The 18,385-nt window shown below is 33.2% G+C and overlaps 3 protein-coding genes and 1 non-coding gene across 6 annotated transcripts; 2 read left to right on the forward strand and 2 right to left on the reverse strand.

Annotated features, from left to right (window-relative positions):
• Positions 1–1,078: 1,078 nt before the first annotated feature.
• Positions 1,079–7,010, forward strand: LOC109796575 (putative glutamate carboxypeptidase AMP1). Its single transcript, XM_020356244.3, has 10 exons — positions 1,079–2,374; positions 3,447–3,689; positions 4,095–4,247; positions 4,387–4,455; positions 4,903–4,990; positions 5,210–5,293; positions 5,409–5,497; positions 5,962–6,075; positions 6,207–6,341; positions 6,545–7,010. The coding sequence occupies exons 1-10, from the start codon at positions 1,451–1,453 to the stop codon at positions 6,722–6,724; spliced, it is 2,079 nt and encodes a 692-aa protein (XP_020211833.1). The 5' UTR covers positions 1,079–1,450; the 3' UTR covers positions 6,725–7,010.
• Positions 7,011–7,140: 130 nt separating this feature from the next.
• On the forward strand, positions 7,141–10,253 carry LOC109796576 (uncharacterized). Of its 2 annotated transcripts, XM_020356245.3 has the most exons (9): positions 7,141–7,515; positions 7,598–7,798; positions 7,893–8,031; positions 8,329–8,399; positions 8,635–8,662; positions 8,765–8,826; positions 8,934–9,046; positions 9,561–9,660; positions 9,863–10,253. In XM_020356245.3, exons 1-9 carry the CDS (start codon positions 7,401–7,403, stop codon positions 9,955–9,957), a joined length of 924 nt encoding a protein of 307 aa, XP_020211834.1. In that variant the 5' UTR covers positions 7,141–7,400; the 3' UTR covers positions 9,958–10,253. The 2 variants fall into 2 exon arrangements, with proteins under 2 accessions (XP_020211834.1, XP_082933818.1); XM_083077692.1 differs by lacking the exon at positions 9,561–9,660.
• Positions 7,190–7,262, reverse strand: TRNAR-CCU (transfer RNA arginine (anticodon CCU)). Its single transcript has one exon. It is a non-coding gene; the product is annotated as a tRNA-Arg (tRNA).
• A 521-nt stretch (positions 10,254–10,774) lies between the features above and the next one.
• LOC109797611 (uncharacterized) lies at positions 10,775–12,935 on the reverse strand. 2 transcript variants are annotated; one of them, XM_020357708.3, is made up of 4 exons: positions 12,684–12,935; positions 12,374–12,518; positions 12,037–12,191; positions 10,775–11,734 (listed from the first exon to the last, which is right to left on the reverse strand). In XM_020357708.3, exons 2-4 carry the CDS (start codon positions 12,493–12,495, stop codon positions 10,884–10,886), a joined length of 1,128 nt encoding a protein of 375 aa, XP_020213297.1. In that variant the 5' UTR covers positions 12,496–12,518; positions 12,684–12,935; the 3' UTR covers positions 10,775–10,883. The 2 variants fall into 2 exon arrangements, with proteins under 2 accessions (XP_020213297.1, XP_020213298.1); XM_020357709.3 differs by lacking the exon at positions 12,684–12,935 and having other exon boundaries at positions 12,384–12,519.
• Between the last annotated feature and the right edge of the window lie 5,450 nt (positions 12,936–18,385).

Raw genomic sequence — 18,385 nt, forward strand, 5'->3', positions numbered from 1 at the left:
AGTTTTTCAGTTCAGCAGAACCACGAATACTTGTCTATCCATGTGCTGAGTTGAGCTGCGCGATTTGATAGTTGGCCCGTGTAGCATACTCAACTTCGGCTAAGAAACTAGTTAAGCTGACACAGATTCGCAAGAACACGAATACTTGTCCTGAAACTGACAAGTTAACAGCAGCAGCAAATACTTTAACGTTTATGGCCGCCACGTTGTTTTTGTTTTGTCTTGTGTGCTTTGGCTGTAAAGGTCAGCCACTAGGCAGGGACACATCGAAAAGCATGTCACTTGCAATAATCTTAACTGAATCTTATCTACCTTGGCTGCCCTCGCGTAACGCCACCAAGTCCTTTTCTTCAACTGTTTCAGTATCATACATGATTACATCCTCATCATATCATGGACTAATGGCGAAGGTTTAACAGATCGCACCAAAAATGCCATAATTCTGCCAGCCACTCGACTCGGTTAGCGGATAAGATAACACCCCAGCAAGATGGCACGTAGCAAATCAGAATTTCGTTAAATAGCTTCAAATCTTAAAAGGCCCCACGTGGAGAGTTGTGTTTGGACTTTGGAGAATTTTAAGGGAACACCCTGGGTCTCCCGTAAGTTCCTCTGCCCAAATAAAAGCATATTATAATGATTGCATGTTCATGCTACCATCACTTTTTTCCGGGATGCTCAAGAGCTAATGCTCTCCCCACTCACGCGTAGACATCCACTCTCCTTTTGGCATGGATCTCCTAGTGAAAGAGAAACAAGACATTGATTCTCATTCTTTTTCACACCAGACACGGATGAATTTTGAAGAGAAAAATATCAAAAGAAAAAGGCAAAAGTTTTCGTGTCTGCTTCTGCAGCAACTTTTTTGTTGATTTATAGCCACAAGTTGGGTTGTATTCTCAGTATTTATTTTTTAAAAACAAAATTTAAAGGGAGGGAATAATTATCAGTATTCAGACTAAACACAATAACTTACGGTAGATATTAAATTTACTTCCACCTTAAAAGACAAGTAAAAAATCAAAGTCATATATATGACCATGTCTTGCTATATTCGACTAACTCTTCCGGTTATACTATATCTATACATAAAAATAAATGTTAGAAAACCAATGTTTTCATTCGAGTAGTGACAAGGGTTGCTGTCTTTGAAGTTGGATTGTTGTGGCGACAAATGGACATTGTGACTCAAACCTCCACCGTGCATGGATCCAGACATAGTACATCCTCCCTCACTGTCATCCACCTCTTTCCATCCCTTATAATGATAATAATAATCACGGAACCATATAAAAAGATCACCATCATTTCCCATATAAAAAGCCACACGAATAATAATATAATAATTATAATAATAAGTGAAGAACTTAAGCTCATTCTTCCTCTCTAAAACAGAGCCTGCTCTGTTTATTCTTCTTCTTCTTCTTCTTCTTCTTCTTCTTCTTCAGAAATGATGTCGAAGCCCATGAATGTTCTGACAACAAAGCCCTCACCTTTGAGCACCATGGTGGTGCTGCTGATAATTTGCATTCTGAGTTTCTACGCTCTGCATTTCCCTCACTCTTCTTCACCCTCCTCTGCTTCCCGAAACATGGAAACCGTTTTTCTTTCTACCTCTTCAAACTCCACCATCTCCACCTACCTCCGCGCCCTCACGCTGCACCCTCACCTCGCCGGAACAAAACCCGCGTCGGACACCACCTCCTACGTGCTCAACCACTTCCTTTCACTGGGCCTCGAGGCCCATACCGCGTCCTACGCCACGCTCCTCTCGTTCCCCGTGCGCTCCTCCCTCTCGGCACGCTTCGGAGACGGCTCCGCGGCGAGTCTCCCTCTGAGCGAGGCGGCGTCGGCGGCGCCAGTGGTGGCGGCGTACCACGCGTACTCGCCGTCAGGGTCGGTGCATGCGCGCGCGGTGTTCGCGAACTACGGGAGGGAGAGGGACTACCAGGCGCTGGCGGCGATGGGGGTGAGCGTGAGGGGGTGCGTGGTGGTGGTGAGGAAGGGCGGCGGGGTGGGGCGGGGCGCGGCGGTGGAGGTGGCGGAGAAGCACGGGGCGGCGGCGGTGCTGGTGTACGGCGAGAGCGACACGTGGCGGGAGGGGTTTGAGAGGGGGCACGTGATGAGGGGGATAGGGGACCCACTGACTCCGGGGTGGGGTGGGGTTGAGGGTGGTGAGAGACTCGGGTTGGAAGATAGTGAGGTTTTGAAAAGGTTTCCCAAAATACCCTCTATGCCCCTCTCAGCTGAGGTTGCTGACACCATTTTGTCCTCTCTTGGGGGTGTTTCTGTGCCCCTTGAGTGGAGGAGCACCCTTAAGTCTAAGGTCAGGCATGTTGGTCCTGGCCCCACCATGCTCAATTTCACTTACCAGGTGAGGGGACTATGTGTAATGTGTGTGTAATTGTAGTGTCTCTCTCAACCCATAAGACTCGTTTTTGAGTAGTGTCTTTCACTTTTTTACATTCTCTTTTATGGCCCAACCTGTACTTGCTCAAACAAAAGAAACAGTTCTTCTGATACTGGTTTGTAGTACTTGAAAATGATAACAAGGAGGGGCTAACTGCTAAGATCGGGCAAATCTGAAAGCTTTGTTTCTTTTTTCCTATGTTTTTTTTTTTTTTTGGTTCCTTTGGTTAAGCCAAAACTTTTCAAATGTGGAAAATCTGGTGGACAAGACACTTTATTTTAAGGGAAAAATGTGTTTTTAGTCAAAGTGGTCTAAGTTCTTAATGTTGATATTGATAAATTTGGTCTTCAAACTTTCAGTCAAGAAACGTGCAGATGTGGAAAATCTGGCAGACAAGACACTTTTTATATGGGAAAAATGTATTTTTAGTCATGGTCAAAGTTCTTATATTTTCATATCCATGAATTTGGTTCTCGAAAAACATGTAGATTTAGTTCTTCCTTTCTAAGAAATCATCATGTTAAGTTACGAGGAAATAAATTCGTATGTTTATTTACCCAAAAAAAAATGTTTTTCGATGAATATGAAAGTACAAGGGCATTTGACATGGGGTAAACGGAAATTTTCCTTTTTTTGTCTATTACTTGGAGTTGGCTCTTGAAGCAAACCACGATTGTTGGTAAATTTTTTATTCTTTTTTCTGGTGAACTTTCAACACATTCTTAAACATACTCTTTTGGGCACAGTACAATCTTTATTAATGGTTGAAATTTAATAGAAATTACACACAAAAAAATGTGTGTTTTACTTCTTAATTAATGAGTTTAATTCATGTGTTAGAAAAGTTTTTTAGAGAGTGTCCTGTTTAGAGTTTCTTCTTGTACATTTTTCATTCCCCTATGTGACTCATTATGCATTTATGATATTTGTTGATAGAAATGAAGCCGAATTTGAAAAGGTAGAATAGGAGCGGTTAAGCTGAAGGTTATGATAGTGTCTGGTGTGTTTTCTTCTTGATCTGTTTTCTATTTTTCAGGGTGAAATGAAGGTGGCTACCATTCAAAATGTTTTTGCTGTCATAAAGGGATCGGAAGAGCCCGATCGACATGTTCTGCTTGGGAACCATAGAGATGCATGGACGTATGGTGCTGTTGATCCCAGCAGTGGGACAGCTGCCCTACTTGACATTGCTCGTCGGTTTTCTGTTCTATTGGGCTTGGGGTGGAAGCCAAGGAGGACAATCATTCTCTGCAGTTGGGATGCAGAGGAATTTGGGATGGTGGGTAATAATTCCTTCTTAACAACTGATATGCATGGTGGGGTCTTTTGGTTTTTAATATTTTTCATTCTTGTTAATATCTGTTGTAACCACTTTCATAGTGTGATGTGGTGGTGTCACTGGTTGTTGAAAAGCCAGTGACAAATAATTTTGAACATTCAGTGTGAAACTCTACTATCATTGGTCTTCTATGCCTAAATTAAATGTGTTGTCTTGCTTGTGCAATTTTCTTCTTGATAGCAATTGCAATTTTTCCTGCCAGTTTTCTTTTCTTCAATGTGTTGTCAGTTGCCTTCTTCAACATTCAGATATGCTCTCTGTTAAATTAAATGAGTTTGCTTTATTTTAATAATGGTGTCATTTCATGTAATATTCTATCTAAATCAAGTTTATCTGTTTTTCTAGATAGGATCCACTGAGTGGGTTGAACAAAACCTTATTAATCTGGGTTCCAAAGCTGTAGCATACCTTAATGTTGACTGTGCTGTTCAAGGCCCTGGCTTCTTCGTTGGCTCAACTCCTCAGCTAGACAATCTTATTCTTGAGGTCATGAAAAAGGTATTTATTTGAAACTATTATCATTTATAAATGCATTTGCAGATGTACATACATATGGATAATTCTTAACATGCATATCATGCTTGCTCTGGGTAATTCAGTGATTCTGAACACGGATCAGCTTTTGCTTTAATTTCAGGTCAAGGATCCTGACTCTGAGGGTGTGTCATTATATGAGAATTGGGCTGCTGGTGGTGGAGGCAATAATGTAATGTTTCTGTCACTACTGGTTAAGTGTTTGTAACAATTGTCATGATGCTCCAGAGGACTATGATATCTTAATTAACAGTGTTGTTTAATGCCCAGGATCCTATTGCTACTCAATTTCTGTCAGTCACTGATCAAACTTGGGTTTTGAGCTGGCATATAGTTCAAAGTAGTTTGATAATTAATAGCTTATAATTGGGATCTTACGAGTACCTTGAGTTTTGGCAGCCAGTGTGTAAAACTGAAACTGGGTCAATAGGAGACTGCCATTCTTTGTTTCCCTTGATGATAGATTTATTTTTTTTAGTAGGATATGATATTTGACTTTTAAATTAAATCTTATTGCTGTACTGTTATGATAATATGGGTTTTTTCCTTGCTTTTTTGTAAATTGGGTTTTAGTCATATTATCTTATTGCTTAGTACCTTTTGTTTTGTTGGTTTGCAGATTCAAAGGCTCAGTGGAGTTGATTCTGATTTTGCTCCATTTGTGCAACACGCAGGGGTTCCATCCATTGATATGTATTATGGAAGAGGTATGTACCTCATCCGAAAGAAGATTTCAACATTTTGTATGATTAGTGGAAAGTCTTGCCAAATGTGCTAGTAGAATGATTGGAAAAGCTAAAGCCTGTGGTCACAAAATTAAATAATTTCTAGCACAATATGCTTCTAATATGTAATGTCTATATATGTTATATCCATAGGCTTGGATATCTAATAATTCGTGATGTAATAATCTCTATGATTTCCAGATTTTCCCGTCTATCACACTGCTTTCGACTCCTATAACTGGATGGCAGAGTATGGAGATCCATTCTTCCACCGCCATGTTGCTGGTTAGTTTTCTCTTTTAACTGCTTAATGTGGTCTAAAAATGTCTTTTCTTAATAAATTGTTTATCCATGTGGCAGTCATAAAATGTAACTTTTCTTTTCTTTGTTGTATAATTAGTTACTGGAGTTTGGGGACTTCTAGCCCTTCATTTGGCTGACGATTGCATTCTTCCTTTCAATTACCTTTCATATGCAAATGAGTTACAGGTTCGCAGTTATGTTCATCTCTGATTTAACCTAACTTCTTGCTAGCTACTGTCTTTTGGGAGAGGTAGTTGTGCTGCCAAATAAATTAGGGAATTTTATTTGGGAGTTAACTACAAAATTAAATCAATTGGTAGTTGTTAGTGACATGCATGATGCATAATGCATGGAAGTTGCCCAAATAATGGATGGACAATGAACATGTTTTCACTGAATATTAAATCAAACAGTTTCTTCTGCTAAACATAAATATTTAAAATTGAATTTTCATGAACTACATTAAATTATTGATTTTATCTAAAATCACGGGTTTTTATTTAATAAGGAAGAATAGAAAATTAATATAATAGGGCAGAGGTAAAGAGTGAGTAGTGAATTGAATATAGTTTTTGTAATATTGATGTTTGCATGCACAATTGCTAGAGTATTCATATATTGATTATATAATCTTTCCCTGCTTTATGCAGCTGTACAAAAACATGTTGAGCAACTTGGTAGATCAGCAAATTTCTCTGCATCCGTTAACTACTTCAATTCAAGAATTTGCTTCTGCTGCCAAAGAAGCTGATGATGAATTAAAGGTAAAACCAAAATAACCACATCAGATTTTCATACATTGATACATCTTCTTATGCTTTATTAAAGGTATTTGTTATTTCTTATTGCCATGTATTTACTATTTATGCTTGTCTTTCTTTGTTTTGAACTGCAGAAACTGAGACTGCAAGAAACTGAAGGTTGTTCTGTCGATATGAAAAAGCGAGCATTGAATGATAGACTAATGCTTGCTGAAAAAGGCTTCTTGGATGCAGATGGACTTCAAGGAAGACAGTGGTTCAAGCATCTCGTGAGTGTCTCTGTTAACTACTATTGTGCCGTTATTGATATAAACTTATCTAAAAAAAATATTTAGGAGAAGAAAATAGGAAAAAAAAAACTTTTTATCTTGTATAGAAGTTTAAAATAAGTTTTTAGAAAAGTCAATAAGAGAATTTTTTACAAATTAATCTATGCATAACTTAAATGAAAACATGACATTTTGTGTTGTAGGTGTTTGGGCCTTCCAACGACCATGAAAGGCTGAATTTCTTCCCAGGGGTTTCTGATTCTATTACTACGTCAAATGGTTTTAGTGAAAGAGAAAGGGTAGCAAGAATTCAACATGAGATCTGGAGGGTTGCCAGAGCCATTCGTAGAGCTGCTTCTGCACTCACTGGAGAATTCACCTAAAAACTATATCCATGAAATCTTCCACGTTTGACTCACCTGTAAATATATTAGTTTCTTTTTTAACACGAGCAGAGTAGTTAGTTAGCTGCATTGAGGTATATAATTGTACATTAAGTTTTCAAGAAGGAGATGGATATTAGATATGCCAGCACTGTTCATAGTGATAGCAGATTGTGTGCTTATAATCATAAGCCCATTTTGTTTAGAGCACCAAGAAATTTAGGCACTTATTGTAATGAAAATGTGTTCAATTGTGGCCATATAATTTTTGTATTAATAGGTTTAAGTGCAATTGTCTATGCAAAATCTAACCCATTCTGTACAATATATGATTTAACATCTTAAATAATTCCAAAGGAACCGCAGAGTGCTACTAAAAACCTTTTTACCGCCGCAATAGATTCATAGTAAAAAGGGGTGGACAAATAATATATTGCATGGTAAAAATAGTGTCATAAAATAATGCGCGCCAGGTAGGGGTCGAACCTACGACCTTCTGCTTAGGAAACAGACGCTCTATCCACTGAGCTACAAGCGCTTGTTGGGAATAGCGAGCAAAAGAAATTGATGAATTAATATTTATAAAAAAAAATGTGTATATCCCGCCTGTTCTAGCTTTGGATGAAAATTTCGAAAACACGGTTTGGAAATGGAATTTGCATAGAGGAATAAGACGATGGCGGAGGATCCGATTTCCAGCTTCTGCAACGCATTGGCAACTTTCTGCAACCACCTTCACTCCTCTTCCGACGCCCTCAGACAATCCATCGATCGCCGACCTATTCCTCTCGGTACGCTTCTCTCTCTCTCTCTCTTCTCTAATTGTTCCGTTTGGTTGCTGAGATTATCCAAATTCCTCCGTTGTTGTGACAGATTCCGCGTCGTCGACCTTCGTGCAATGCCTCAATCGCCACGTATCCACCGCCAGCGCCGACCTCGACATGCTCCACTCCATGTCCTTCGGCACCGTCTCTTTCGAAGAGCTCCTAGGTCACTGCAACGAACTGTACAAGAAGAACAACGCCGATCTATTTGAACTCGAAGATCGTCTCAAAAGCTACGGCTACGTTCCTGGTACTTTCAAACAAACAAAAGTTCTCTGACCTTTTTCTGCTTCGCAGTTTTCTGTTCTCGTTGAATTGAATTTTCATTCAATTTATTGATTTAGTTCCGGATATTGAGGAGGAAGATGAAGCTGAGGATATACAACAGCAAGATCTGGAAGACAGATTGGATAGTCTATCTTCTTTCTACGGATCACTCTCTGTAGCCGATTCTAGCCTCAAAAATTTCGAAGAAGATGTTTTGTATCCTTATTTACGCATCATTTAATACGATTTTTAATTTCTTAACAAATTTTGTATGGAATGAAAAAATAGAAGAAAAAGGATTTGCTCAGAATCAGATGAAATACTAAAACTAGATTGATTAAGTTCTGGATGATAATGAATAAAATTCGCATATATTTTTCTTTTCAATTTTCCATTCATTTTATTTCTTTTGGTACCTCTCTTTCCACAATTTTTTTGCTTAAAGCTCTGAAAATGAATAACTATTAATATTGTGATAACAATAAGCTTTTGACATCCCTTAATTCTCTTTAGACTTGATGAATCTTTGAGTTTGAAAAACCTTGGGCTGTCAGATGCATGTCTAGCCACATTAGCATCCGAAGGTTAGTGAATCCCACTTGCCTTGTTAATTTGGGAGCATTCCATTTCCATTTTTTTGTTTAGTCGTAAGTTCTTTCCTTGTTAATATATTGATCTATTTTTACCAGTGACAGTCCTACAACCTGGTCTTGTGGCCACTGGTCATTTTTTTTAATAAATGAAAACTAGCCTTATTTTCTCAAAACGTGTGTTGCTAATTCCAGTTTTTACTACTATCTTTTTCATCCACGCATGCAGGTGATTTGTCACCACCAGAACCTGAGAAGTAAGTTAAAAGTTATGGATATCATTTCCCGGTTGTGGGACTTTCTGCATTTCTATTGATAATTCATGAATGATTCTCATACCCCAAGCTATGGGTGAACAGAGTGCGAGAAATTAAGCAGCAACATCAACCAGTTGAGGACATAATGGTGTCATCTGAAGAAAGTAAGCTTTTATCTAATGGTAGTTAGATAATTTCCTGTTTTATGAGTTTAACCTTCGGCATTCCTAGTTATTTATTTATATATTTTTGTTGCCAAAATAAAATTTAGAATCAGACAAGGAGAATCCAAAGTCAGTTGAAATTCCCAGCCCTATCTTAAAGATATCGAAGAGCGAATTTGAATGTCTTCCTGGCTACATGAAGGGTTTAGCATCATGGGAGGTGAGATTTTTTATGCCATTCAATATTATGCACGTTTATATACAAGGGATGTTGGTTCTTCCACATTGATAGGGGCAACTAACTGTTTTTTGACAAGCTAAGGGTATGCCTTTTGTTTTTATTGATACTTACGTAGGATCTATTTGGATAATTTTTTTTCATAAATACTTTTAGAAGAGAGGATGAAAAAGAAAATCAAAATAAAATTATAAGTTAAAAATTAACTTATACATAAGTTAAAAATAAGATTTTGGAGAAACTAATAGGAGAGAATTTCTATAAATTAGCTTATATTTTAACTTATAGGAAAGTTTTTTTTTCCCCCTATTTTCATCTCATAGAAATACTTCTTGAAAAATTTATCCAAAAAGATTTATATGTGATAAATTATCTTTTGACTAGCTAAGGGTATGACAAGAAACTGATACTCAGTTATTTACCTAACCTGTTAAGATAATTTGACTTGACAATATTTGACATTTTTTTGAGTCCTTTGTGCAACTCGATCTCCTAGGATCTACTGGTAGCTGTTGATAAGATTAATTCAAGCCTAAGCAAGAATACCAATGGATGCAGCTACTTCCACCAAGATGAAATTACTTCATTTGAATTAGGTAGTCTTACGGTACCATCTTTGCTCTTATATCTGATTCGACTATTGCAAAATAGCAATTTACCGTTGATATACGTTGGTCACACTACACAGAAGACAATATTATTTTATAATATATTTCATAAGAACACTAATGTTCTTGCAATAGTCCAACAATCCTTCGTATACCACCATACATTTATTGATGCTGTCTGTTTGTTCAGGTCCTAAAACAAGATCTTATTTGCTGCTTTTAGTGCGCATGAACCGGTTGGTCGTTGAGACGATTGATGGTTTACTATCATACAGAGTATTGTAGATACAAGAACCAATGGAGAACTATGTTTTTCATCTTCTAGTTCACCTTTTTCGTCGTCATTCATATTCCAAGAAGCACGGAGTCGAAGCACGAACACAGCACATAACTAAATATATAGTGTCTTTGTTTTTGTTTGAAGCGTTCGGTGTTCTGACATCCGGTGCATTTAAAATTCTGTGTTCCATTCCCTCCTGTTTGTATTGGTAAAGATTGGAATAAACTATCAATTTGTTCCAAAACTATTAGGCTGGTTTGTTTGAAAAAAAAAGTGTATAAAAAATGAATTTTTTTATGTAGTTAGGATGTGCTATCTTTTTATTTAAAAAAAAAAAACAAAATACTACTTTTTCTTTAAAATTTATTTTAGACTAATACATAAAAATAAATAATATATTATTTTATTATTTTAATTTTAGGGATTAAATGGATGGTTAATTTATGATAGAATATTTATATTGTTATTTATTGACTATTTGATTATGTTAGGTGATGCTTGATCTAGCGGTATAGGTTTTTTTTCTTCTTTATTTTGGGTAAATTATATTACCACGTTAGTTTTACTCTTTCTCAAAATATCCTTTTTGTATATTTTTTAATGTAATTTTCTTACTTTAAGATTGTCTAGGACAAAGTAATACTTTGAAGATGAAACCAAGGGTTTGTCATGAGGGCATTCCTTTTAATATATATAGAGAAGTATTAGCAACAAATATCCAGAGGACATTTCCTCTATAATTTTCAAGGAAACGAACTTAGAGAACCTTGAAGAAAAAAAAAAAAGGAGGCAAAAATTCAATCAATGAATTTATTCAATAAATAAGAAATTAAATATGCAAAATTTTATAATATTTAATGAATTTTAAATGACAATAAAAAAGTATATTATAAATGATATTTTACTAATTTGTCTTATACATGTAATGTGTTTAAAACATGGCATAACCTAAATCTGCATTCAAATCTATCTCTATGAAACCTTTTTTTGCTTCGGCCAAAGCTTTCCTTATTGCCTCAAACTCAACTTCTGCAGCTGCCAACTCTTCCCTCAGCTTCTTCATTTTAATTTCCAAATCAACCACACTGTTTTTCAGTTTATTCATCTCAGTTATTTTTTCCAAATGAGCTTTTATACCCAAAGCAGATTGAACATAAGGCTCCAACCAAGACAACTGAAATCCAGAGTGTTTCACAAGTTCCTCCCATAAACCTTGAAGGTGATTGCACGCATTTTCATCCATATCTTTCACCTTATTTGTCTTGAGTAAATGGAGAACTTGACCCAAAGATGAAAATGCCCATAGTTTGAACCATCTAGAACTTTTCCTTTGGCTCCTTATTAGGGAAGGATGCCATATGCATGCCTCCTCCAACAATGGAACAAATGATGCTTCTTCTTTTCCTAAACTCTCCAAATCTAGAAGGTCTTTTAGTGTCAAATCTGAGCCTTGAACTTCTTCTTCTGTTTGACTAGACTCACAGGTTGCTGAAGAACTAAGTGTATCACTCTCATATGATGTTTCTGTCTGTTTATCATCTTCCTGTTGTGTGGATTTTGAATTTCTTGCTACTTGATCACCTAATTGAGTTTCGTTGGATGGAATAATTTTGTTCAAGTAATTGTTAGCTTGGAGAGTGCTAAGATCGGAGACACAAACATGAGCTTCAATGGTGCATGTATTGTTCACAAGATACCCTTGTTTAGAGTCATAGAAGTCATTAAGATTCATGAAAAATGAGCCCCAGCTACGATATCCACCATTGAACTTTTGATGTGTCTCTGAAAATGTACAAATATATGTCAAGAATTAGAAATTTAGAATCACATATGGTCAATTCCAATTGGTTATTGATTAATGATATAATTACTTCTAAAGTAATTAATAAAAAGTAAACACAACATATAAATACGGCGTGACTATGATAAGATCTACAAATTCATATCATTACAGTGGAACTTAAAGTGGTTTCACTGATTAATGAATAATGGTAATTTATATGACGAAACCATAATTACTCGTATATGTTAGTGTATTAAGACAAAATCATGTAACAAGAACAAGAATAATGCAATGATATTACCCTTTACAATTGACTTATTGTCATCCAATTGATTAATAAGAGCTAACTTGAAATACGTATTTCTATTCCATCCATATGGTGGTAAAGAATCCGCAACCATCAAATACAATGAAAAATGATCAACATTTTTCATTAATGGATATAGACAAATCCGCCTGAAAAGTAATTAAGACAAAATAAAAGAGTCAAAAAAAGAAAGAATATAGAAAATTATGATCCTATCTTAACTTATATTCAATTGTTTTGGGCTTATTTTCATCCTTTCTTAGCCTATGGCTATGTCCATCTAAGAGTAAATAGCCCAAAATTGTTGGACTTCAAATTCATTTGCATGTACCATTTATAACCTCGGATTCGAAAAGCCTTTGATCGTAGATTCTTGGTGTTTTGTCTTGAGAAATTTTCAATTTTCCACGTGAATGTCTCAAATTCAATACCCATTCCGTTCTGATCATCCATTCTAGTAGCTGGCTACATCTAAGCTGCCATCACAAAAGAATAAACGAAAACAGTGAACTTTTCAAGATAATGGAAAACAATAAAAAAGTTACGACGTCAAAAATTTATTAAGTGGTCTATACTAATATATGAATATTATTACTACTGAATGAGCATAGAAGTAGAAAAGGCAGATGAATTTTGTGTACCGGAAAGGAAATCCTAATGGATTGGAGTTTGAAATGGAGTGGAAAACGGTGACATTGCAGAAAAATATTTGATCAAAGTTTGTTATAAGAGTAGTGTTGGCAGATATATATTGGCCAAAGTTCCTCAAAGGGTCATCACCAACGTTGCCAGAATAGAAAGAGATGTAGTTAAGTAGATCATGAATGTGAGGACCAGAAATAATGGAAGAAACCAAGCAAAGAAGCAAAGAAGTAGAATGAAATAATGAAAGTCAAGTCAACCAGCTTTGTCTTCGAAGGAAGAAAGATAAGTTTATACTTAGAAATTTCAAACAGACATGTAATTAATAGAGGGAAAAGGACAATTACCCATAAGATACTAGGAAAGCAAATGAAATTTCATAGAGTCTACCCAAGAAAACAACCCAAATGAATAAATATAAATTGAATAGAAGTTGTCAGGAATTTGCTATTTATGAGTCATGACCACCACAATAATTTTTAATTATTTATTATTTTTGGTACAGATTAATTATTTGTTTCTTGTAAAAAAAAATATTTATTTAGTTTCTATGGTTTAGTTCTCTTCTTATAATACTAATTATATATCAAAATTAGTGATGACAAAAAAACTTAACCTATGTTCGTAAGATTAGTATAATTTATGTCTAACCTTATTTTTTTCATATTATAGTTAATTTTTTTTATTTATCAAAATCATAATAACGATATTAGGATTTAAACTTAACACTATATGAATTTTACATTGTCTCACCACTAGGATATATTATTATAGTTAGACTAGTTTTAACTACAGCAAATTCTATCTAAAATTGGATTAGGATTTTACGTTAAATACTAAGCCCCTGTTTGTTTTAGGGGATTTACTGTTCACGACGAACGAAAGGTGAAGAAAGTTGATGTTTGTTTCCGCTAATTTGCACCGAAAGAAAAGTGAAGAAAAGCGAGAGAACCCGCGTGGCCGTTCCTCGCGAAGTTGTGAAGAAAAGAGATGAAAGTCACGTAAGAAATGAGAAAACCCAATAATACTCCTGCCCAAAAGCTGAAAAGAGGTGAAAAACTGAACTCCCAGCAAGCATAATCGATTATGCATGGCACATAATTGATTATGGGCTGAGGCATAATCGATTATGTCAGCCCATAATCGATTATGGTGACATATTTTTGCTTCTAGGCGTGCCCAGAACGGACCGTTACAAAATTGGAACGACCCGTTCCAAACTACTAAAACAAGGGTAATTTAGTAGTCTAGAACGGGTCGTTCCCAAACTAGAACGGGCCGTTCCAAACTAGTAAATTGGCTTAAAAATCTAGTTGAGAACGGGCCGTTCCAAATTGGCTGTTATGGGTAAAAATGCAACCCCAAATTTGTAATATTAAAATTTCTTAATTTTTTAAGTGATAAAAATCAACTTGTACAATTAACAAATGTATCTTCATTTCATTCTAATTTATGTCAATGATTTATCAATTTTTTTAATTTATTAATTAACTTTTAAAAATTTTATTGTATATTTTTTTTATATTAAGAAAATTCTATTATTTAAATATTGACATCAAAAAGTGAAAATATATAAAAAAAATAAAGTAATACATGTTTATAAAATTAAAATAATAACACTTTCATAAACATTAATAAAATAATGTTAGAAAATATAATTATCATAATATATTTTGTTATTATTATTTATTATTATAAATATTATTATTATTATCATTATTATTAATATTATTATTATTTATTATAATTAGTATCATTATTATTTATTATAATTCTTATTATTTTTCTAATATTTATTATTATTATCATTATTTATTATTTTTTTAATAAATTATACCTATTAATATAATTTTATTGTAATTATTATTATTTATAATAAATAATATTCTACTCATTTTTAATCCAAGATAAAAGTATAAATTATATATTCATCTATAAAATTTTTAATATTTATTTATTTCATCAATCAATTTCTACACAAATTCTCACAAACTTTCCACTCACTTTTTATTATCTTTTTCTTAATCCAAATAACATCACTTTCCACTCTCTTTCTCTTAAAATTTTTCCTTTTCCACTCCCTCAAATCCATCTTTTAGGTAGTGTTTGTTTCCAGGGATTTACTATTCATGAGCAAAGAAAGGCGAAGAAACTTGTTGTTCGTTTCTGGTGATTTGCGACGACGGAAAGGTGAAGAAAAGGAGGAAGAAGCGTGATTCGCGTCCTCGCTTTTGTGCGAAGAAAGGAGAAGAAAGCCACGTAAGATTTATAAAAACCCAGAAATGCCCTTTCGCATGCATGCATAGTGTGCCATGCAGTGAAAAAAGCATATACGAAGGAAACATAATCGATAATGCAAGAATACATAATCGATTATGACCTTACATAATCGATTATGTTGAAGCATAATCGATTATGCCCTTGCATAATCGATTATGCTATATATATATATATATACAGCATAATCGATTATGTTGTATATATATATATATATAACATAATCTTTTATATATATATAATATTAATATTTAATATATAATATCTTAAATTAAATATAATTATTTAATATTAATATTTAATTTATATATATATATATTTAATATTTAATATATATATATATATTTAATATTTAATATTTTATAATTTTTTTAATTAAAATTTATATATTTATCTTTTAACTATAATAATTATAAATTTTTTAACTTAAGGGCAAAATAGTAATCTTATATAATTATTAATTAAAAAATTTATTTTTATCTATCACATCAATCAATTCACTCACAAACTTTCACATACTTTCTCTACACTTTCCACTCACTTTCTCTTAATCCAAACAACCTCACTTTCTACTCACTTTCCCTTCAAATCTCTCCTTTTCCACTCCCTCTTTTCCATCCTCAAATCCAAACAAAGCCTTAATCCAAACACAACCTAAACACTTGACCCATGATGTATGAGTAATAATAATAACAGTCACGTGACGTAACTGATGCAGTCATGCAATAGGCTTTCTCGCCTATATAGAATATTTTTGCATTAAGGCATGTGTTGACTTTCATTTCATTACAGTCATCTAAGATTCTAAGATGCATAGTGACGATGATAAAATAACTAATAAGATAATTATACCCTATTAATTAGATTTAATTAATATAATGTTTTTATTTATAAAATTATTAATAAGTGAATTTTGTGCAATAGATTAAGTAATATGCGACTTTTATTTGACAAATTATTAATGATATTTAAGTAGAATGAATGAAATAATTTTTTTTCAAATTGCAAAAATTAAAAAAAATAATAATTTGAGAACCAAAAATAAATCACTACATATTTGAGTAATTAAAACATATTTAAGCTTAAATGAACTTAACAATGACTAATAAAATGTTAATTTAAAAAAATAAAATATTACATATCTATTGAAAGTAAATATCATTAGTTTTAATACTATGAAAATACGTTAAAAAAAACTTACTAGATATTAAGAATTAAGATTATGATATTCTTTGATTCTTAATTTGATAAAATTGTTCCATAATTTCTTTTATAATAGCAAGTCTTTGCATGTCCTTTTCAATACAAGTAGTTAAAGTGTTCGTAAGAAACTTATTTCTTATTTTATCATGAAACCTTGTTTTTGTAAGTTTCATTGTTGAAAAAGTATGTTATGTAAAAACAGTTGATCTAGGAACAGTCAATACAAAACAAATTATCTTATCAACTAAATGGTAAATGGTTGATTTTATTTTAATTTGTAAAGTAATTTATATAGAGCTTTTAAAATTTAAAGATATTTTGAAATCTGTAAAGTAAAATTTTTTAAAACTAAAATATAAAAATTATTATATTTTTTCTATAAAATAACTGCAACTAATATACGTGATCCTTTCGTAGTGTTTATGCATGAAATGGAAGGGTGGAGGAGGGGAGGAATCTGATTTTTAGATTTTGAGTGGAGGTGCAAGGAATGGTTTTGTGTGGGGGTAAATATGGTTTTTCAATGAAGATATAAGCTGATTCAAAAACTTTAGGGTGGGGCAAGCGCTCCTATAATGTTGTGTTGTACGTGGTTCCATCCTTACTACTGGAGTTTGACGTTGCTACCACATCGCAACCCTGATTATCATCGGAAACCTTAGTCTTTCACTCTACTTCACAATCACCTACAATTATGCAAATAAAAGTAATAGATTTCAGTAGTTGATGAAATAATATATATGTATATACATAACTTATCATAGATATATAAAATATCAACTGTTTTCATTAACATCGAAAATTTTGTTACTTTAGCCGGTAAAGTAACTCACTTTATAGGAATCAAACCATATAAAGGGAAAAAAATATGTATATGTAATAATTCCATAAGTGTGGTAAGTACTTTTCTCTAATCAAAATTAAAATTTTATTTCATTAAGATGTATTTATATTTAATATAAATATCAGTAATATACGTTTATGCATAATATTAAACAAATTATAAGTTTAATTGAAAAATAACATCAATCGTACTTAAAAAATTGTACTTAAATTTTATCCAATTTAATAATGTGTAAAAATGTGTTTACTTATAAAGTTCAATACAACTAATGGCTGGTTATGTTTTTTAAATATGTTAATTTTTTGTCATATATATAAAGAAAACTTTGTCAAAAAAATCTTGTTAAGGGACATCTTTAGTATAAAATTATTATATGTTTAGTTCATGAACCTTCTAGGTTTGGTGGTTTTGTTCGTGATTCTATGAGTTCTTTGGATATTGTAGTTGCACTATTAATCTAACGTAGAATTTCATGTCATCTACAAAGGCTTGGAATTGACTTGAAACATGGATATGGTAGTGTTGATTGTGAGTCAGATTCACTTGTGACCTACTAATTTGATTCTTGGTAAGGATGTTAGTTGTCATCCAATGACAATCATCATTAGAAATGGTAAAATGGATCAACCTACCTAAAATAGGATAGGATGAGTTGATTCACCAAAGAAACGGGGTAAGATGAATTAATTCACCAAAGAAAATAAGTTGAAAAATGCAACTCAGTCCACTTCACTGTGGGTTGATGAATTAATCCACCTTAATAAGTTGGTAGGTTAAAAATAGTGGATTGATAAGTTAACCCACTTTCAACTTACTCAATTTTTGAAAAAAAATTCAATTGAAATATTTCAAAATATATTATCTCTTCAATTTATATTTTATTATTATTTATAAAATTGATTAGAGATGTTATATTTTTCGTGAAAAGAGAAAAAAGTAATATATATTTCTATTAAAAAAGGACATTATACATAAAAATGTACTATTGAGAAACATGTAATTAAAACAATATACTCCTATTTCATATAAAATGAGAATAATTACCTAGAAAAAGAAGTTAAACTATAAAATAAAAACATTGATCTAATATAAATCAACTACAAATTTATCTTACCACTAAGGTTAACCTAGTGGTTGGGTGGGGAGGGGTTGGGGTAGTTAGAAGCATGAGGACCTAGGTTCAATCCTCATTACGAGCATCAAATTTATCTTCATTAAAAAAAAAAGATGAGTTGACCCATCGAATTAGAAGGTTGACCCCACCCGATCAACAAGATGAGTTGATAGATTTATTTGTTCAACCGAACACATCAAAGTTAAGTGGGTTAACAAATTAACTCACCAAATTCAATCCATATTGTCATCTCTAGTCATCAT

The sequence above is a fragment of the Cajanus cajan genome, chromosome 6 (assembly GCF_000230855.2).
Source record: "Cajanus cajan strain Asha chromosome 6, NIPB_CcT2T_4, whole genome shotgun sequence".
In the NCBI taxonomy this organism is placed as follows: domain Eukaryota; kingdom Viridiplantae; phylum Streptophyta; class Magnoliopsida; order Fabales; family Fabaceae; genus Cajanus; species Cajanus cajan.